Here is a 23,340-nt window from a genome sequence, read left to right on the forward strand (position 1 = left end):
TAAATCAAAATAAAAAACACAATATACACTTACAATTAGTGCACCAACCACAAAAACGTCCCTTTTTCATGACAAAAAATTCCCTTTTTCATGACAAAAAAAAAAAAAAAAAAAAGGACTCATTTCGGCCGCTTGTACCCGTGATCTTATCCTTTCGGTCATGACCCAAAGCTCATGACCATAGGTGAGGATGGGAACGTAGATCGACCGGTAAATTGAGAGTTTTGCCTTCCGGCTCAGCTCCTTCAACACAACGGATCGGTACAACGTCCGCATTACTGAAGACGCCGCACCGATCCGCCTGTCGATCTCACGATCCACTCTTCCCTCACTCGTGAAAAAAACTCCTAGGTACTTGAACTCCTGCACTTGGGGCAGGGTCTCCTCCCCAACCCGGAGATGGACTCAGACTGGGAGGTGCTGATTCTCATTCCGGTCGCTTCACACTCGGCTGCGAACCGATCCAGTGAGAGCTGAAGATCCCGGTCAGATGAACCCATCAGGACCACATCATCTGCAAAAAGCAGAGACATAATCCTGCAGTCACCAAACCGGAACCCCTCAACGCCTTGACTGCGCCTAGAAATTCTGTCCATAAAAGTTATGAACAGAATCGGTGACAAAGGACAGCCTTGGCGGAGTCCAACCCTCACTGGAAATGTGTTCGACTTACTGCCGGCAATGCGGACCAAGCTCTGGCACTGATCGTACAGGGAACGGACCGCCACAATAAGACAGTCCGGTACCCCATACTCTCTGAGCACTCCCCACAGGACTTCCCGAGGGACACGGTCGAATGCCTTCTCCAAGTCCACAAAGCACATGTAGACTGGTTGGGCAAACTCCCATGCACCCTCAAGAACCCTGCCGAGAGTATAGAGCTGGTCCACAGTTCCACGACCAGGACGAAAACCACACTGTTCCTCCTGAATCCGAGTATATATATATATATATATATATATATATATATATATATATATATATATATATATATATATATATATATATATATATATATATAAAATGGGTATTTCTATCTGTCATTCCGTCATACATTTTTTTTCCTTTTACGGAAGGTTTTTTGTAGGGAATAAATGATGAAAAAAACACTTAATTGAACGGTTTAAAAGAGGAGAAAACATGAAAAAAAATGATAATTAAATTCTGAAACATAGTTTATCTTCAATTTTGACTCTTTAAAATTCGAAATTCAACTGAAAAAAATGAAGAGAAAAACTAGCTAATTCGAATATTTTTTGAAAAAATTTAAAAAAGAATTTATGGAACATCATTAGTAATTTTACCTGATTAAGATTCATTTTAGAATTTTTATGACATGTTTTTAATAGGTTAAGATCCAATCTGCACTTTGTTAGAATATATAACAAATTGGACCAAGCTATATCGCTAACAAAGAAAAATCATTATTTCTTCTAGATTTTCCAGAAAAAAATGTTTAAAAGACTTTGAAATAAGATTTAAATTTGATTCTACAGATTTTTCTAGATTTGCCAGAATTTTATTCATAAAAAGTTTAAAGAAATATTTCCCAAATATTATTCGTCGAAAAAACAGAAGCTAAAATGAATTAAATTAAAATGTATTTATTATTCTTTACAATAAACCAAATAAATTTACTTGAACATTGATTTAAATTGTCAGGAAAGAGGAGGAAGAAATTGAAAAGGTAAAAAGGTATGTGTGTTTAAAAATCCTAAAATAATTTTTAAGGTTGTATTTTTTCTCTAAAATTGTCTTTCTGAAAGTTATAAGAAGCAAAGTAAAAAAATTAATGAATTTATTTAAACAAGTGAAGACCAAGTCTTTAAAATATTTTCTTGGATTTTCAAATTCTATTTGAGTTTTGTCTCTCTTAGAATTAAAAATGTTGAGCAAAGCGAGACCAACTTGCTAGTAAATAAATACAATTTAAAAAGTAGAGGCAGCTTCCTGGTAAGTGCTGCTATTTGAACTATTTTTAAAACAGGCCAGCAGGCTACTCATCTGGTCCTTATGGGCGACCTGGTGCCCGCGGGCACCGCGTTAGTGACCCCTGTGTTATATTCTAACACGACGACTTGTCTGAGAAACATTTATATCGAATATGTTATTTTTTGTGATGATAAATATATAATTATATCTATTTTTATTGTATTATTTTTTTAAAGGCCTTCTGAAATGAGATTTTCTTATTTAAACGGGGATAGCAGGTCCATTCTATGTGTCATACTTGATCATTTTGCGATATTGCCATATTTTTGCTGAAAGGATTTAGTAGAGAACATCGACAATAAATTTCTCAACTTTTGGTGCTAATAAACAAGCCTTGCTTTTACCGGAAGTAGCAGACGATGTGCCCGTGACGTCACGGGTGTGAGGGCGCTGTCACGCCAAATTTCTTCCCCCCTACAAAAACCTTGCCCCCCCCCATTTACTTCCGGGGTCATGATTAATACAGACATTTTGTTAACGCTATATTATAAAAATATAACGCTATATTATAAAAATATAACGCTATATTATAAAAAATACAGACGTTTTCTTAACGTTATGTTATAAAAAATAAAAAAATAAATAGAAAAAACTATTTACAAACACAAGCTCTGGGATGACGCATTTACTTCCGGGGTCACGTTTCCTCATGTTTCCTCTTACATCATCCCAGAGCTTGTGTATGTAAAAAAATGTTTTTAATTTTTTTTTTTTTTTTTTATAATATAGCTTTAACAAAACGTCTGTATTTTTATGATATATCGTTATATTTTTATAATATAGCGTTATATTTTTATAATATAGCGTTATATTTTTATAATATAGCGTTAACAAAACGTCCGTATTAATCATGACCCCGGAAGTAAATGGGGGGGGGGGGGGGGGTTTGTAGGGGGGAAGAAATTTGGCGTGACATCTCCTCACATCCTCACATTATTTATAATGTGAGCCACCAGCAGTAAGAGCAATTCGGAGCGAGAAAGCGACGATTTCCCCATTAATTTGAGCGAGGATGAACGATTCGTGGATGAGGAATGTTAGAGTGAATTAAAAAAAAAAAAGGCGACGGCTCCAGGCAGATATAATTAGACACATTTACTAGGATAATTCTGGAAAATCCCTTTTCTGCCTATTGTGTTAATAGTATTTTAGTGAGATTATAAAGTCATACCTGAAAGTCGGATGCCTGCGGTGAACGCCAGTGTCTCTGAGAGAAGCTGAGGAGCCAAGATCACAGCTGCCTTTTTGAGCTGCAGGAGGAGGTCGTGTAATCCACTCAAGTATCCGGTAAGAGCCGACTTAATATCACTATTTTCCCATCCAAAAACTTGCTGGCTGACGTAGAGAAACATGTTCGCCTGACGGCTCTGTGTTAAAGCTTCACAACAAACAAAGAAACACCGGCTGTGTTTATGTTGCTAAAGGCAGCTGCAATCCACCGTTTTCCACCAACAGCATTCTTATTTGACGTCTACATTATTAATTGAACAAAATGCAAAAGATTCAGCAACACAGATGTCCAAAATACTGTAATTATGCGATGAAAAGAGATGACTTTTAGTCGTAAGTGGTGCTGGGCTAATATGTCCCCTCCAACCAATAACGTGACAAACACGCGTCATCACATCATTCCGCGACGTTTTCAACAGGAAACTCCGCAGGAAATTTAAAATTGTTATTTAGTAAACTAAACCGGCCGTATTGGCATGTGTTGCAATGTTGATATTTCATCATTGATAAATAAACTATCAGACTGCATGGTCGGTAGTAGTGGGTTTCAGTAGGCCTTTAAATTGGCCCGAGTGTGTGAATGTGAGTGTGAATGTTGTCTATCTGCGACAAGGTGGTGACTTGTCCAGGCTGTACTCCGCCTTCCGCCCGAATGCAACTGAGATCTCCAGCACCCTCCGTGACCCAAAAAGGGACAAGCAGTAGAAAATGGATGGATGGCTGGATGGGTATTATGTTTTTACAAACCCCGTTTCCATATGAGTTGGGAAATTGTGTTAGATGTAAATATAAACGGAATACAATGATTTGCAAATCCTTTTCAACCCATATTCAGTTGAATGCACTACAAAGACAACATATTTGATGTTCAAACTGATAAACTTTTTTTTTTTTCTCAAATAATCATCAACTTTAGAATTTGATGCCAGCAACACGTGACAAAGAAGTTGGGAAAGGTGGCAATAAATACAGATAAAATTGAAGAATGCTCATCAAACACTTATTTGGAACATCCCACGGGTGTGCAGGCTAATTGGGAAGAGGTGGGTGCCATGATTGGGTATAGAAAAAGCTTCCCAGAAAATGCTCAGTCTTTCACAAGAAAGGATGGGGCGAGGTACACCCCTTTGTCCACAACTGCGTATGCAAATAGTCAAACAGTTTAAGAACAACGTTTCTCAAAGTGCAATTGCAAGAAATTTAGGGATTTCAACATCTACGGTCCATAATATCATCAAAAGGTTAGGAAAATCTGAATAAATCACTCCACGTAAGCGGCATGGCCGGAAACCAACATTGAATGACCGTGACCTTCGATCCCTCAGACGAAACTGTATCAAAAACCGACATTAGTCTCTAAAGCAGGGGTCACCAACCTTTTTGATACACACTTAAATAAATAGCCAGGAATAGCCAATTTGCTCAATTTACCTTTAATATATATATATATATATATATATATATATATATATATATATATATATATAAAATTGGTATTTCTATCTGTCATTCCATTGTTCATTTTTTTTCCTTTTACGGAAGTTTTTTGTAGAGAATAAATGATGAAAAAAACACTTAATTGAACGGTTCAAAAGAGGAGACAACAGGAAATAAATGAAAATTAAATTCTGAAACATAGTTTATCTTCAATTTCGACTCTTTAAAATTCAAAATCAACCGATAAAAAGAAGAGAAAAAATTGCTAATTCGAATCTTTTTGAAAAATTCAAAAAATAATTTATGGAACATCATTAATAATTTTTCCTAATTAAGATTAATTTTAGAATTTTGACGACATGTTTTAAAGAGGTTAAAATCCAATCTGCACTTTGTTAGAATATATAAAACAATTGGACCAAGCTATATTTCTAACAAAGACAAATCTTTATTTCTTCTAGATTTTCTAGAACAACAATTTTAAAAGAAATCCAAAAGACTTTGAAATAAGATTTAAATTTGATTCTACAGATTTTCTAGATTTGCCAGAATATTTTTTTAAATTTTAATCATAATAAGTTTGAAGAAATATTTCACAAATATTCTTCGTCAAAAAAACAGAAGCTATAATGAAGAATTAAATCAAAATTTATTTATTATTCTTTACAATAAAAAAAAAGAATTCTTGGAAATTGATTTAAATTGTCAGGAAAGAAGAGGAAGGAATTTGAAAGGTAAAAAGCTATATGTGTTTAAAAATCCTAAAATCATTTTTAAGGTTGTATTTTTTCTCTAAAATTGTCTTTCTAAAAGTTCTAAGAAGCAAAGTAAAAAAATAAATTAATTTATTCAAACAAGTGAAGACCAAGTCTTTAAAATATTTTCTTGGATTTTCAAATTCTATTTGAGTTTTGTCTCTCTTAGAATCAAAAATGTCAAGCAAAGCGAGACCAGCTTGCTATCCATCCATCCATTTTCTACCGCTTATTCCCTTTCGGGGTCGCGGGGGGCGCTGGCGCCTATCTCAGCTACAATCGGGCGGAAGGCGGGGTACACCCTGGACAAGTCGCCACCTCATCGCAGGGCCAACACAGATAGACAGACAACATTCACACTCACATTCACACACTAGGGCCAATTTAGTGTTGCCAATCAACTTATCCCCAGGTGCATGTCTTTGGAAGTGGGAGGAAGCCGGAGTACCCGGAGGGAACCCACGCATTCACGGGGAGAACATGCAAACTCCACACAGAAAGATCCCGAGCCTGGATTTGAACCCAGGACTGCAGGACCTTCGTATTGTGAGGCAGACGCACTAACCCCTCTGCCACCGTGAAGCCCACCAGCTTGCTAGTAAATAGAAATTTAAAAAAAAACTAAAAGGCCAACTGAAATGAGATTTTCTTATTTAAACGGGGATAGCAGGTCCATTCTATGTGTCATACTTGATCATTTCGCGATATTGCCATATTTTTGCTGAAAGGATTTAGTAGAGAACATCGACGATAAAGTTCGCAACTTTTGGCCGCTAAAAAAAAAGCCTTGCCTTTACCGGAAGTAGCAGACGATGTGCGCATGACGTCACGGGTTGTGGCGCTCCTCACATCCTCACATTGTTTACAATCATGGCCACCAGCAGCGAGGGCGATTCGGACCGAGAAAGCGACGATTTCTCCATTAATTTGAGCGAGGATGAAAGATTCGTGGATGAGGATAGTGAGGGTGAAGGACTAGAAAAAAAAAAGACAGGGCAGTGGGAGCTATTCAGATGTTATTAGACACATTTACTAGGATAATTCTGGAAAATCCCTTATATGCTTATTGTGTTGCCAGTGTTTTAGTGAGATTATATAGTCGTACCTGAAATCCGGAGGGGTGTGGCCACGGGTGTGGTGACCGCCAGTGTCTCTGAGGGAAGCCACGTTGCTGAGCTTTTCCCCCCCCTCCTCCACGGTGGAAGCATCCCACGTTCGGGGGCGGCCAGTCGGAGGAGGCAAGAGAGTCCGCAGCTGCCTCTTTGACAGGTGCACGAGGAACGACGCAAGCTCCGCTCATGTCTACGGCAAGAGCCGACTTATTACCACAATTTTCTCACCGAAACCTGCCGGTTGACATGTGGTAGAGAACCATGTTCGCTTGACCGCTCTGTTCCATAGTAACGCTTCACCTCCGGGAACGTAAACAAGGAAACACCGGCTGTGTTTGTGTTGCTAAAGGCGGCCGCAATACAACGCTTCCCACCTACATCTTTCTTCTTTGACGTCTCCATTATTAATTTTAAAAAATTGCAAAAGATTCAGCAAAACAGATGTCAAGAATACTGTGTAATTGTGCGATTAAAGCAGACGACTTATAGCTTGGCTGGAACAAAATGTCCTCTACAATCAGTGACGTCACGCACATGCGTCATCATACCGCAATGTTTTCAATAGGATACTTCACGCGAAAATTAAAATTGCAATTTAGTAAACTAAAAAGGCCGTATTGGCATGTATTGCAATGTTAATATTTCATCATTGATATATAAACTATCAGACTGCGTGGTGGGTAGTAGTGGGTTTCAGTAGGCCTTCAAAGCTATTGTCTCCGAAGCTTTTGAAAAGTTGTAGAAAAAAACATTTACATTAAAACATCCTGATACCATTTGCTTATCAACATTTCTCACAATAAAGCAAAGAAAAAAGTTACAATTTGTTGTGATGATGCACTGGGATATGTTTACGTAACAAATTTGAGATGAGCATCCATTTGGATGCAAAATAAGGGAACATCATGTTTAGAAATCATGCAACATGCATTGGGAATATGTTTAATGTGACAACCTATGGCGTTAGGAAGGTCCAAAATCTACAAAGCCCATTTCCATATGAGTTGGGAAATGGTGTTAGATGTAAATATAAACGGAATAGAATGATTTGCAAATCCTTTTCAACCCATATTCAATTGAATGCACCACAAAGACAATATATTTGATGTTCAAACTCATAAACTTTAATTTTTTTTTTGCAAATAATAATTACCTTAGAATTTCATGGCTGCGACACGTGCCAAAGTAGTTGGGAAAGGGCATGTTCACCAATGTGTTACATGACCTTTCCTTTTAACAACACTCAATATACGTTTGGGAACTGAGGAAACTAATTATTGAAGCTTTGAAAGTGGAATTCTTTCCCATTCTTGTTTTATGTAGAGCTTCAGTTGTTCAACAGTCCGGGGTCTCCGCTGTCGTATTTTACGCTTCATAACGCGCCACACATTTTTGATGGGAGACAGGTCTGGACTGCAGGCGGGCCAGGAAAGTACCCGCACTCTTTTTTTTACAAAGCCAAGCTGTTGTAATACGTGCTGAATGTTGCTTGACATTGTTTTGCTGAAATAAGCAGGGGCGTCCATGAAAAAGACGGCGCTTAGATGGCAGCATATGTTGATCCAAAACCTGTATGTACCTTTCAGCATTAATGGTGCCTTCACAGATGTGTAAGTTACCCATGCCTTGGGCACTAATGCACCCCCATACCATCACAGATACTGGCTTTTGAACTTTGCGTTGATAACAGTCTGGATGGTTCGCTTCCACTTTGTCAAATATTCCCAAAAACAATTTGAAGTGTGGACTCGTCAGACCACAGAACACCATTTTGCATCAGTCCATCTTAGATGATCTCGGGCCCAGAGAAGTCGGCGGCGTTTCTGGATGTTGTTGATAAATGGCTTTCCTAACTTCTTTGTCATGTGTTGCTGGCATCAAATTCTAAAGTTAATGATTATTTGCAAAAAAAAAAAAAAATGTTTATCAGTTTGAACATCAAATATCTTGTCTTTGTAGCATATTCAACTGAATATGGATTGAAAAGGATTTGCAAATCATTGTATTCCATTTATATTTACATGTAACACAATTTCCCAACTCATATGGAAACGGGGTTTGTTTGTTTGTTCCACGTTAGCGGCATGGACGGAAACCAACATTGAATGACCGTGACCTTCGACCTGTATCAAAAACCGACATTAGTCTCTAAAGGATATCACCACATGGGCTCAGGAACACTTCAGAAAACCATTGTCACTAAATACAGTTTGTCGCTACATCTTTAAGTGCAAGTTAAAGCTCTACTATGCAAAGCGAAAGCCATTTTTCAACAACATCCAGAAGTGCTGCCGGTTTCTCTGGGACCAAGATCATCTAAGATGGACTGATGAAAAGTGGAAAAGTGTTCTGTGGTCTGACAAGTCCACATTTCAATTTTTGGGGGGGAAATATTCTACATCGTGTCATCTGGACCAAAAGGGGAGGCGAACCATCCAGACTTTTATCGACACAAAGTTCAAAAGCCAGCATCTGTGATGGTATGGGGGTGCATTAGTGCTCAAGGCATTGGTAACTTACACATCTGTGAAGGCGCCATTAATGCTGAAAGGTACATACAGGTTTTGGAACAACATATGCTGACATTTAAGCGCCGTCTTTTTCATGGACGCCCCTGCTTATATCAGCAAGACAATGCCAATCCACATTCAGCACGTGTTACAACAGCGTGGCTTCGTAAAAAAAAAGAGTGCGGGGACTTTCCTGGCTAGCCTGCAGTCCAGAACTGTCTCCCATCGAAAATGTGTGGCGCATTATGAAGCGTAAAATACGACAGCGGAGACTCCGGACTGTTGAACGACTGAAGCTCTACATAAAACAAGAATGGGAAAGAATTCCACTTTCAAAGCTTCAACAATTAGTTTGTTCAGTTCCCAAACGTTTATTGAGTGTTGTTAAAAGAAAAGGTGATGCAACACAGTGGTGAACATGCCCTTTCCCAACTACTTTGGCAGGTTTTGCAGCCAGGAAATTCTAAGTTAATTATTATTTGCAAAAAAAAAAAAGTTTATGAGTTTGAACATCAAATATCTTGTCTTTGTAGTGCATTCCCTTAAATATGGGTTGAAAATTATTTGCAAATCATTGTATTCCGTTTGCATCTCATGTGAAAACAGGGTTTGTAGTTCATTTATAAACTACCACATTTTCTCCGACTTAACTTTCAGATTGTAGCCAAATACAAATTTATTTATTTTTTGCTGTTTTTATCTGCCACGCGTAGAAAGCTGGTCCGTGGAAGTAATGCATGCATTAAACCGGTCCCTGGTGGAAAAAAAGGTTAAAACCCAACACTGCCCCCTATCGGTCCCCGCAGTAAGACTTTAACTATTTCTTCTTTTTGACTTATCACCCCGATAGGACAAACGGTAGCAAAACGGATGGGACGGAGATATCAACCGTTCATTGCGGTCCCTGCAGGGAGCGCTGCGCGTCGGATGATATCACGCGCCGTGTTATTTTTGGTGCGGGCGTGACAATGACGACGGCGATGACGAAGGGTCACGCAAATATAGGCGGCGAGGTCAACCGTGGAATATGTCACGTGACACGAGTGATCTCGTCAATGAGCGTTCTCCCGTTGGCGCGTGCGCACAGACTCCCTCGCGTGACACCGGCGTGCGTGTGCGCGCGCGCGCGGGGTGGGAGGTGCGAGGAGATGGAAGCGGATGCGCGCTCTCTCTCCATCCCTCTCTCTCCCCCTCTCTCTCTCTCCGTCAAACGCGCACGCACCGGGATCAGACTTTCCGCGTCCGCGGATCCATTCGCGCGTTTCGGAATCGCTCCGCGCTATCTGCGCGCCGCCAGCGCCTGGCGGGCACCGCCCCTCCCCACGCGGCTGTCAATCACGTCACGCCGGGGGGGTCCGTCCAGTGAGCGCGGGGGAGAGCGAATGGCGCGCCGGGCCAGGGCGGATCTGCACACGCGGGGAGAAACGACGCCGGTTCGCGAGGATGGAAGGTCGCCGATTATCGCATCGTCGCTCTGAATAGGTAAGAGGGCGCACGGGAAGGAAGAATATGGGAATATGCGTGGAGGGGAATCGCGCGCGCGGATGCGCGGATGTGCTTTTTTGGGGGGCGGGGGGTGTGCTTAAGGCGTAAAAAGGCCGTGTCGTTAGTTAAAACACGTGCATTTATTGTTCGCGCCGACAGCTCGACAGCCGAGATGATGTGCGAGGTGATGCCGACCATCAGCGAGGGGGACTCGGCCGGTCCCCCGAGGGGAATCGGCGGCGGCAGCGGCGGCGGCGTCCCGAACGGCTCCGAGCAGGAGGCCAACTTCGAGCAGCTGATGGTCAACATGCTGGACGAGAGGGACAAGCTGCTGGAGTCCCTCAGGGAGACCCAGGAGACCCTCATCCAGTCCCAGAGCAAACTGCAGGGGGCGCTGCACGAGAGGGACGCGCTGCAGCGGCAGATCAACGCGGCGCTGCCTCAGGTGAGGAGGAGGAGGAGAGCGGAGGCGTGTTTTACACCACTGCGTCCCCAACCCCGCCCACCGGGGGGTTTTGCTAGCGTGTGTATATATAATATAGTCAGGAATAGTCATGGATGCAAATGATTCTGGGTATTTGTTGTGTTGCGTTTATGTTGTGTTACTGTGAGGATGTTCTCCCGAAATGTGTTTGTCATTCTTGTTTGGTGTGGGTTCACAGAGTGGTGCGTATTAGTAAGAGTGTTAAAGTTGTTTATATCACAACCTTCAGTGTAACATGTATCACCCAATATGCCCTGCATAGTACGTGTATCTGCGGGAGCCACAAACAACATGTTGATGGACTGGCCAGTAATTTGTACATGTTGAAGAAGGCGTCTAAGATATTCGGGAGAACGGTTGCGGCTCCCATGGTCTTCTTTATTTTGCGAAACGGGTCAAAATGGCTCTTTGAGTGGTAAAGGTTGCAGACCCCTGCACTATGATGATGGCGAGGTTTGAGGATCTCATGGTGCGTCTTCGAGGATAAATATTTAGGGTTGTTGTTTGCATAAAAGGTAGTATTGTCACATGCAAAAAGGCTGCAGTGTGCATGCCAGACCAATAGTTGGCGATGGTGTTCCGTAAAGAGACTATGGGCTTGTTGACTGAGAGAATGTGACGTGAATGAAGACTTGATGCATTAATATTGGATACATCAACGTCCTATAAAGTGGTCTGCCACATTATTGAAAGTGGTCTGCCACATTATTGAAAGTGGTCTGCCACAACATTTTATGTGGTCTTCAATATCTTATAAAAGTGGTGTGCCACACCATTTTATGTGGTCTTCAACATCTTATAAAGTGGTCTGCCACGTTATTCAATGTGGTCTACCACACCATTTTATGTGGTCTTCAACATCTTATTAAGTGGTCTGCCACACCATTTCATGTGGTATTCAACATCTTATAAAGGGGTCTGCCACATTATCCAATGTGGTCTGCCACGCCATTTTATATGGCCTTCAACATATTATAAAAGAGGTATGCCACGCCATTTTATGTGGTCTTCAACATCTTATTAAAGTGGTGTGCCACACCATTTTATGTGGTCTTCAACATCTTACAAAGTGGTCTACCACATTATTCAACGTGGTCTGCCACACCATTTTATGTGGTCTTCAATATCTTCTAAAAGTTGTCTGCCACACCATTTTATGTGGTCTACAACATCTTATACTGTAAAAGTAGTCGGCCACACCATTTTATGTGGTCATTAATATCTTATAAAAGTAGTCTGCCTCACCATTTTACGTGGTCTTCAACATCTTATAAAGTGGTCTGCCACGTTATTCAATGTGGTCTGCCACACCATTTTATGTGGTCTTCAACATCTTATTAAGTGGTCTGCCACACCATTTCATGTGGTATTCAACATCTTATAAAGGGGTCTGCCACATTATCCAATGTGGTCTGCCACACCATTTTATATGGCCTTCAACATATTATAAAAGAGGTATGCCACGCCATTTTATGTGGTCTTCAACATCTTATTAAAGTGGTGTGCCACACCATTTTATGTGGTCTTCAACATCTTACAAAGTGGTCTACCACATTATTCAACGTGGTCTGCCACACCATTTTATGTGGTCTTCAATATCTTCTAAAAGTTGTCTGCCACACCATTTTATGTGGTCTACAACATCTTATACTGTAAAAGTAGTCGGCCACACCATTTTATGTGGTCATTAATATCTTATAAAAGTAGTCTGCCTCACCATTTTACGTGGTCTTCAACATCTTATAAAGTGGTCTGCCACGTTATTCAATGTGGTCTGCCACACCATTTTATGTGGTCTTCAACATCTTATTAAGTGGTCTGCCACACCATTTCATGTGGTATTCAACATCTTATAAAGGGGTCTGCCACATTATCCAATGTGGTCTGCCACACCATTTTATATGGCCTTCAACATATTATAAAAGAGGTCTGCCACGCCATTTTATGTGGTCTTCAACATCTTATTAAAGTGGTGTGCCACACCATTTTATGTGGTCTTCAACATCTTACAAAGTGGTCTACCACATTATTCAACGTGGTCTGCCACACCATTTTATGTGGTCTTCAACATCTTCTAAAAGTGGTCTGCCACACCATTTTATGTGGTCTACAACATCTTATACTGTAAAAGTAGTCGGCCACACCATTTTATGTGGTCATTAATATCTTATAAAAGTAGTCTGCCACACCATTTTACGTGGTCTTCAACATCTTATAAAAGTAGTCTGCCACACCATTTTATGTGGACTTCAACATCTTATAAAAGAGGTCTGCCACACCATTTTATGTGGTCTTCAACATCTTATAAAAGAGGTCTGCCACATTATTCAATTATTACATTATTCAATTTTATGTGGTCTTCAACATCTTATCAAAGTGGTCTGCCACACCATTTTATGTGGTCTTCAACATCTTATAAAGGGGTCTGCCACATTATTCAATGTGGTCTGCCACACCATTTAATGTGGTCTTCAACATCCTATAAAGTGGTCTGCCACTCCATTTGAAGTGGTCTTCAACATCTTATAAGGTAGTCCGCCACATTAATCAGTGTGGTCTGCCACTTTAGTCAATGTGGTCTGCCACAATATTCAATGTGGTCTGCCACACCATTTTATGTGGTCTTCAACGTCCTACAAAGTGGTCTGCCACGTTAATCAACGTGGTCTGCCACACCATTTTATGTGGTCTTCAACATCTTATAAGGTAGTCTGCCACGTTAATCAGTGTGGTCTGCCACTTTAGTCAATGTGGTCTGCCACACCATTTTATGTGGTCTTCAACATCTTATAAGGTAGTCTGCCACGTTAATCAGTGTGGTCTGCCACTTTAGTCAATGTGGTCTGCCACACCATTTTATGTGGTCTTCAACATCTTATAAGGTAGTCTGCCACATTATTCAACGTGGTCTGCCACACCTTTTTACGTGGTCTTCAACATCTTATAAGGTAGTCTGCCACGTTAATCAGTGTGGTCTGCCACATTATTCAATGTGGTCTGCCACACCATTTTATGTGGTCTTCAACATCTTATAAGGTGGTCTGCCACATTATTCAATGTGGTCTGCTACACCATTTTATGTGGTCTTCAACATCCTATAAAGTGGTCTGCCACACCATTTTATGTGGTCTTCAACATCTTATAAGGTAGTCTGCCACATTAATCAGTGTAGTCTGCCACTTTAGTCAATGTGGTCTGCCACACCATTTTATGTGGTCTTCAACATCTTATAAGGTAGTCTGCCACATTAATCAGTGTGGTCTGCCACTTTAGTCAATGTGGTCTGCCACATCATTTAATGTGGTCTGCCACACCATTTTTTGTGGTCTTCAACATCTTATAAGGTGGTCTGCCACATTATTTAATATGGTCTGCCAGACCATTTATGTGGTCTTCAACATCTTATAAGGTAATCTGCCACATTTATCTGCGTGGTCTGACACATTATTCAACCTGGTCTGCCACACCATTTTATGTGGTCTTCAACTTCTTATAAGGTAGTCTGCCAATTTAATCAGTGTGGTCTGCCACTTTAGTCAATGTGGTCTGCCACACCATTTAATGTGGTCTGCCACACCATTTTTTGTGGTCTTCAACATCTCATAAAGGGGTCCGTCAAATCATTTAATGTGGTCCGCCACACCATTTTATGTGGTCTTCAACATCCTATAAAGTGGTCTGCCACATTATGTGATCTGCCACAACATTTTTTGTGGTCTTCATCTTCTCATAAAGTGGCCTGCCAGGTTATTTAAGATGGTCCGCCACACCATTTTATGTGGTCTTCAACATCCTATAAAGTGGCCTGCCACATCATTTTAAGTGGTCTTCAACATCTTATAAGGTAGTCTGCCACATTAACAGTGTGGTCTGCCACTTTAGCCAATGTGGTCTGCCACTTCATTTAATGTGGTCTGCCACAACATTTTATGTGGTCTTCAACATCTTATAAGGTAATCTGCCAATTTAATCAGTGTGGTCTGCCACTTTAGTCAATGTGGTCTGCCACCCCATTTATGTAGTCTTCAACATCTCATAAAGGGGTCTGTCACATCATTTTATGTGGTCTTCAACATCCTATAAAGTGGTCCGCCACACCATTTTATGTGGTCTTCAACATCCTATAAAGTGGTCTGCCACATTGTGTGATCTGCCACACCATTTTTGTGGTCTTCATCATCTCATAAAGTGGCCTGCCAGGTCATTTAAGATGGTCTTCCACACCATTTCCTATAAAGTGGTCTGCCACATCATTTTAAGTGGTCTTCAACATCTTATAAGGTAGTCTGCCACGTTAACAGTGTGGTCTGCCACTTTAGTCAATGTGGTCTGCCACATCATTTAATGTGGTCTTCAACGTCTTACAAAGTGGTCTGCCACATTATTCAATGTGGTCTGCCACACCTTTTTATGTGGTCTTCAACATCTTATAAGTTGGTCTGCCACATTATTCAGTGTGGTCTGCCACTTTAGTCAATTTGGTCTGCCACATTATTCAGTGTGGTCTGCCACACCATTTTATGTGGTCTTCAACATCTTATAATTGTATATATATTGTATATGCACCTTAGGAGGAGCTGCTCCAATTTCGTTGTTCTTTGAACCTGTTCATTGCAATAATGACAATAAAACTCTATTCTATTCTATTATAAGGTGGTCTGCCACATTATTCAGTGTGGTCTGCCACTTTAGTCAACGTGGTCTGCCACACCATTTTTTGTGGTTTTCAACATCTTATAAGGTAGTCTGCCACATTAATCAGTGTGGTCTGCCACTTTAGTCAACGTGGCCTGCCACATTATTCAGTGTGGTCTACCACACCATTTTAAGTGGTCTTCAACATCTTTTAAGGTGGTCTGCCACATTAATCAGTGTGGTCTGCCACCTCAGTCATTGGAATTGGGGGTTAAATCACCATAAATGATTCTCGGGCCCGGCACTGCTGCTGCTCACTGCTCCCCTCACCTCCCAGGGGTTTATCAAGAGGATGGGTCAAATGCAGAGGACTAATTTCTCCATACCTAGTGTGTGTGTGTGACAATCATTGGTACTTTAACTTTAACATGCAGCACGTCCAGTAATAGAACACGCTATTTTATAGTTTGCACGTGCTGTTTAGTGCAAGGTATGAGGATCTTAGTAAATCAGGCCCACAGAGCAGTAATTATGAGTACTTCAGATCCAGTAATGTCCTAATTATTCTACTGAATGGCTGATAAAGATTTGAAGGCAGTCAAGAAGGAATCTGGGAGTTCTTTATGGTGACTTTTCCCATGTAAGCCACGACTGGCATCAAGTCGCCTCGTTTCCCATCGACCAAATGAAAGCAAAAGCGGCCGGCGACCGTTAAGGTCCGGCCCACATTCCGCCGGGAGGTGAAGCCCCGCCTTGTCATTAACGTGATTGGAAGCGTTGAAGCCGCCGCGCTCCTCCTCGTGCGTCCACGCCGCCCTGGAACGTCTTACGTCACCAGCGAGGCCGAAAGCGGATCCCAAGAGAGCTGGCCCCGCCCTCGGCAGATAAATGTGCGTTATACCTAAATGCGTGGCGTGATGTCACGGCGAGCGTGATGTTTTTTTTTGCGTGAGGCAGAAAGAGAGAAAGAGAGAGAGAGAGAGAACCGTGCTGGAGACGACGACGTCGCTGCAGCCGCTTGTGGGAGAAACATGGCTGCTTGCTAGTGTACATGGCCCTGGGCTGCTTGCTTGTGTGTGTGTGTGTGTGTGTGTGTGTGTGTGTGTGTGTGTGTGTGTGTGTGTGTGTGTGTGTGTGTCAGTGAGATGGTGGGCAGAGACTGTCATGCCTGTTTTCTAATCTGGCTCCCGTGTAATTGTCACAATAATGCCCGTATTAGTTATTCTGCCGGAGACCTGCGGGTCGTATCGCACATATTATGACTGGCATGCAAGCGGCTCTTGCTTTCCTTCTCTAAAATGTGCACTATAATAGCCCACTGATAGTAAACACTATTTTATAGTTTGCACATGCTGTTTAGTATGAGGTATTAGAGTCTTAGTAAATCACACGCAACACACCCAGTAATAGTACACACAGTCTTAGTAAATCACATGCAACACGCGCACTACTAGTACATGCTATTTTGTAGTTTGCACGCGCTGTTTAATCCCAGGTATTAGGATTTTAGTAAATCACATGCAACACACACCACTAATAGTACATGCTATTCTATAGTTTGCACACACTATTTAGTGCGAGGAATTAGGATTTTAGTAAATCCAATGCATCACGCCTACTAATAGTACACGCATTCTTAGTAAATCCCATGCAACACACACACTAATAGTACACACTATTTTATAGTTTGCACACACTGTTTAGTGCGAGGTATTAAGATCTTAGTAAATCCAATGCGACATGCCCACTAATAGTACAAGCAATCTTGGTAAATCACATGCAAAATGCCCACTCATAGTACACACTATTTTATAGTTTGCACAAGTTGTTTAGTGCGAGGTATTAAGATCTTAGTAAATGCCACGCAACATGCCTACTAATAGTACAAGCAATCTTAGTAAATCACATGCAACATGCCTACTAATAGTACAAACAATCTTAGTAAATCACATGCAAAATGCCCACTCATAGTACACACTATTTTATAGTTTGCACAAGTTGTTTAGTGCGAGGTATTAAGATCTTAGTAAATCCAATGCAACATGCCCACTAATAGTACAAGCAATCTTAGTAAATCACATGAAACATGCCCACTAAAAGAACACACTATTTTATAGTTTGCACGCGCTGTTTAGTGCGAGGTATTAGGATCTTAGTAAATCACATGCAACACACACCACTAATAGTACACACTATTTTATAGTTTGCACACACTGTTTAGTGCGAGGTATTAAGATCTTAGTAAATCCAATGCAACATGCCCACTAATAGTACAAGCAATCTTAGTAAATCACATGAAACATGTCCACCAAAGAACACACTATTTTATAGTTTGCACAAGCTGTTTAGTGCAAGGTATTAGGATCTTAATAAATCACATGAAACATGCCCACTAATAGTACACACTATTTAATAGTTTGCACACACTGTTTAGTGCGAGGTATTAGTATCTGGGTAAATCCCACGCAACACACCCAGTAATAGTACACACAGTCTTAGTAAATCACATGCAACATGCGCACTACTAGTACACGCTATTTTATATTTTGCACGCGCTGTTTAGTCCCAGGTATTAGTGAATTATATTTATATAGCGCTTTTCTCAAGTTACTCAAAGCGCTTTACATAGTGACACCCAATATCTAAGTTACATTTAAACCAGTGTGGGTGGCACTGGGAGCAGGTGGGTAAAGTGTCTTGCCCAAGGACACAACGGCAGTAACTAGGATGGCACAAGCGGGAATCGAACTTGCAACCCTCAAGTTGCTGGCACGGCCACTCTACCAACCGAGCTATGGCGCCCCATTATTAGGATTTTAGTAAATCACATGCAACACGCCCACTAATAGTACACGCTATTTTATACTTTGCACACACTGTTTAGTGTGAGGTATTAGGCTCTTAGTAAATAACATGCAACTAGTTAATAGTTTGCACGTGCTGTTTAGTGCGAGGTATTAGGATCTTAGTAAATCACATGTAACACACCACTAATAGTACACACTATCTTTATAGTTTGCACAAGCTGTGTAGTACGAGGTATTATGATCTTAGTAAATCCAATGCATCACGCCTAGTAATAGTACACGCAATCTTAGTAAATCCCATGCAACACACCCACTAATAGTACACACTATTTTATAGTTTGCACACACTGTTTAGTGCGAGGTATGAGGATCTTAGTAATTCCAATGCAACATGCCTACTAATAGTACAAGCAATCTTAGTAAATCACATGCAACATGCCCACTAATAGAACACACTATTTTTATAGTTTGCACAAGCTGTTTAGTGCGAGTTATTATGATTTTAGTAAATCACATGAAACATGCCCACTAATAGTACACACTATTTAATAGTTTGCAGACATTGTTCAGTGCGAGGTATTAGTATCTTAGTAAATCCCACGCAACACGTCTAGTAATAGTACACGCAATCAAAGTAAATCACATGCAACACGCCCACTAATAGTACACACTATTTAATAGTTTGCCCGTGCTGTTTAGTGTGAGGTATTAGGATCTTAGTAAATCACATGCAACACGCTCACTAATAGTACACACTATTTAATAGTTTGCACGTGCTGTTTAGTGTGAAGTATTAGAATCTTAGTAAATCACATGCAACACGCTCACTAATAGTACACGCTATTTTATAGTTTCCACACACTGTTTCGTGCGAGGTTTTAGTGAAGTGAAGTGAATTATATTTATATATCGCTTTTTCTCTAGTGACTCAAAGCGCTTTACATAGTGAAACCCAATATCTAATTGTTACATTTAAACCAGTGTGGGTGGCATTGAGAGCAGGTGGGTAAAGTGTCTTGCCCAAGGACACAACGGCAGTGACTAGGATTGCGGAAGCGGGGAACGAACCTGCAACCCTTAAGTTGCTGCCCTGGCCGCTCTATCATCCGAGCTATATACAGGATCTTAGTAAATCACATGCAACACGCCTACTAATAGTACACGCAATCTTAGTAAATGACATGCAACACGCCCACTAATAGTACACACTATTTAATAGTTTGCACGTGCTGTTTAGTGCCGGGTGTTAGGATTTTTGTAAATCCCACGCAACACGCCTAGTAATAGTACATGCAATCTTAGTAAATCACATGCAACACACACCACTAATAGTACACACTATTTAATAGTTTGCACACACTGTTTAGTGCGAGGTATTAGGATCTTAGTAAATCCCACGCAACACGCCTAGTAACAGTACACGCAATCTTAGTCAATCACATGGAAAACGCCCACTAATAGTACACACTATTTTATAGTTTGCACACACTGTTTAGTGCGAGGTATTAGGATCCTAGTAAATCCAATGCAACATGCCCACTAATAGTACAAGCAATCTTAGTAAATCACATGCAACATGCCCATTAATAGAACACACTATTTTATAGTTTGCACAAGCTGTTTAGTGCGAGGTATTAGGATGTTAGTAAATCGCATGCAACATGCCCAGTAATAGTACAAGCAATCTTAGTAAATAACATGCAACATGCCCACTAATAGAAAACACTATTTTATAGTTTGCACAAGCTGTTTAGTGCGAGGTATTAGGATCTTAGTAAATCACAATGCACATGCCCACTAATAGTACACACTATTTAATAGTTTGCACACACTGTTTAGTGCGAGGTATTAGTATCTTAGTAAATCCCGCGCAACACGCCTAGTAATAGTACACGCAATTTTAGTAAATCCCATGCAACATGCCCACTAATAGTACACACTATTTAATAGTTTGCACGTGCTGTTTAGTGCGAGGCATTAGGATCTCAGTAAATCTAATGCAACACGCCTACTAATAGTACATGCAATCTTAGTAAATCCCATCCAACACACCCACTAATAGTACACACTATTTTATAGTTTGCACACACTGTTTAGTGCGAGGTATTAGGATTTTAGTAAATCCAATGCAACACGCCTACTAATAGTACACACTATTTAATAGTTTGCACGTGCTGTTTAGTGTGAGGTATTAGGATCTTAGTAAATCCCACGCAACACACCCAGTAATAGTACACACAGTCTTAGTAAATCACATGCAACACACACACTACTAGTACACGCTATTCTATAGTTTGCACGCGCTGTTTAGTGCGAGGTATTAGGATCTTAGTAAATCACATGCAACACGCCCACTAATAGAACACGCTACTTTATACTTTGCACACACTGTTTAGTGCGAGGTATTAGGCTCTTAGTAAATAACATGCAACTATTTAATAGTTTGCACATGCTGTTTAGTGCGAGGTATTAGGATCTTAGTAAATCTCATGCAACACACCACTAATAGTACACACTATTTTATAGTTTGCACAAGCAATGTAGGGCGAGGTATTAGGATCTTAGTAAATCCCATGCAACACGCCTAGTAATAGTACACGCAATCTTAGTAAATCTCTTGTAACACGCCCACTAATAGTACACACTATTTAATAGTTTGCACGTGCTGTTTAGTGTGAGGTATTAGGATGTAAGTAAATCACATGCAACACGCTCACTAATAGTACACGCTATTTTATAGTTTGCACACTGTTTCGTGCGAGGTTTTAGTGACGTGAAATGAATTATATTTATATATCGCTTTTTCTCTAGTGACTCAAAGCACTTTACATAGTGAAACCCAATATCTAATTGTTACATTTAAACCAGTGTGGGTGGCACTGAGAGCAGGTGGGTAAAGTGTCTTGCCCAAGGACACAACGGCAGTGACTAGGATGGCGGAAGCGGGGATCGAACCTGCAACCCTCAAGTTGCTGCCCTGGCCACTCTACCAGCCGAGCTATATACAGGATCTTATTAAATCACATGCAAGACGCCTACTAATAGTACACGCAATCTTAGTAAATGACATGCAACACGCCCACTAATAGCACACACTATTTAATAGTTTGCACGTGCTGTTTAGTGCCGGGTATCAGGATCTTAGTAAATCCCACGCAACCCGCCTAGTAATAGTACATGCAATCTTAGTAAATCAAATGCAACACACACCACTAATAGTACACACTATTTAATAGTTTGCACACACTGTTTAGTGCGAGATATTAGGATCTTAGTAAATCCCACGCAACACGCCTAGTAATAGTAGACGCAATCTTAGTAAATCACATGAAACACGCACACTAATAGTACACACTATTTAATAATTTGTGCGTGCTGTTTAGTGCGAGGTATTAGGATCTTAGTAAATCACATGCAACATGCCCACTAATAGTACACGCTATTTTATAGTTTGCACAAGCTGTGTAGTGCGAAGTATTACTATCTTAGTAAATCCCACGCAACACGCCTAGTAATAGTACACGCAATTTTTAGTAAATCACATGCAACATGCCCACTAATAGTACACTCTATTTTATAGTTTGCACAAGCTGTGTAGTGCGAAGTATTACTATCTTAGTAAATCCCACGCAACACGCCTAGTAATAGTACACACAATTTTTAGTAAATCACATGCAAAACGCCCACTAATAGCACACACTATTTTATAGTTTGCACGTGCTGTTTAGTGCGAGGTATTAGGATCTCAGTAAATCCCATGCAGCACGCCTACAATTAGTACACGCAGTCTTGGTAAATCACATGCAACATGCCCACTAATAGTACACGCTATTCTATAGTTTGCACACACTGTTTAGTGCGGGGTATTAGGATCTTATTATGCAGGGGGTGTAAATTGTAGCGTCCCAGAAAGGTTAGTGCTGCAAAGGGTTCTGGCTATTTTATTCTGTTGTGTTTATGTTGTGTTACCGTGTGGATGTTCTCCCGAAATGTGTTTGTCATTCTTGTTTGGCGTGGGTTCACAGTGTGGCGCATATTTGTAACAGTGTTAAAGTTTTTTATACGGCCAACCTCAGTGTGACCTGTATGGCTGTTGACCAAGTATGCATTGCATTCACTTGTGTGTGTGAAAATCCATAGATATTAAGTGATTGGGCCGGCACGCCCCCAATATTGTTGTCTGGGTGGAAATCGGGAGAAATTCGGGAGAATGGTTGCCCCGGGAGATTTTCGGGAGGGGCACTGAAATTTGGGAGTTTCCCGGGAAAATCTGGAGGGTTGGCAAATATGACTGGGAGACACAACTGCTCTGTATTTTTCCCTACGTCCGTGTACCACTCCGAACAGCAGCTTTTAATTTATAATTTCCGATATTACATTACATACTTTAAAGCATTTATCGGCCGATTATATCGGCAGTCCGATATTATCGGACATCTCTACTCATCCTCTTTGTGTTCGGGCTCAAAAATACACGGTTCTGGATCATTATAGTTCCTAAAGTAATCGCTGTTGGCTCTCACAAAGTCTGCTGGATTAGCATTGTCGTTAATGGGAAAGGGATCTGTGGTTCCTCCTCGACATCACAGATCACTTGACTGGCTTCCTCATTATTTCTCAAAAAGTCTCGGGAATTTCCATGAGATTGTTACTATTTTGATCAAGTCTTTAGGTGTCATAAATCAGATATATTTGACAGTAGCTTCACTATAGAGGCAACTTGTTTTTCCACTCTACTGCTACTTTAAAATACTGCAGATGTGGTGCAGTTAAAAAGAATGGTATGCACGTGAACTGATGCATTGGTGCAGCGATGTGTTGTTGGTGTGTTGTTGGTGTGTCGCCCTCCAGTCAGAAATGTCTCAATGTGTTCCTCCAATTCTGCATTCAGTT

At 40.8% G+C, this 23,340-nt stretch overlaps 1 protein-coding gene across 11 annotated transcripts in view; it reads left to right on the top strand.

Annotated features, from left to right (window-relative positions):
* The first annotated feature begins 10,236 nt into the window (after positions 1–10,236).
* Positions 10,237–23,340, top strand: part of ppfia4 (PTPRF interacting protein alpha 4) — a 270,506-nt gene continuing 257,402 nt past the window's right edge. For 8 of the 11 annotated variants that reach the window (XR_009810026.1, XM_061922616.1, XM_061922620.1 and 5 more), the window contains exons 1-2: positions 10,237–10,518; positions 10,681–10,966. Coding sequence is in view for 10 of the 11 variants with exons in the window: in XM_061922616.1 (XP_061778600.1) it covers positions 10,694–10,966 (273 nt within the window). In the remaining variant the exon portion in view is untranslated. The remainder of the gene's footprint in view (positions 10,519–10,680; positions 10,967–23,340) is intronic. The other 3 variants (XM_061922617.1, XM_061922618.1, XM_061922626.1) reach the window with 1 other exon arrangement.

This window comes from Nerophis ophidion, linkage group LG16, assembly GCF_033978795.1.
Source record: "Nerophis ophidion isolate RoL-2023_Sa linkage group LG16, RoL_Noph_v1.0, whole genome shotgun sequence".
NCBI classification, from domain to species: Eukaryota; Metazoa; Chordata; class Actinopteri; order Syngnathiformes; family Syngnathidae; genus Nerophis; species Nerophis ophidion.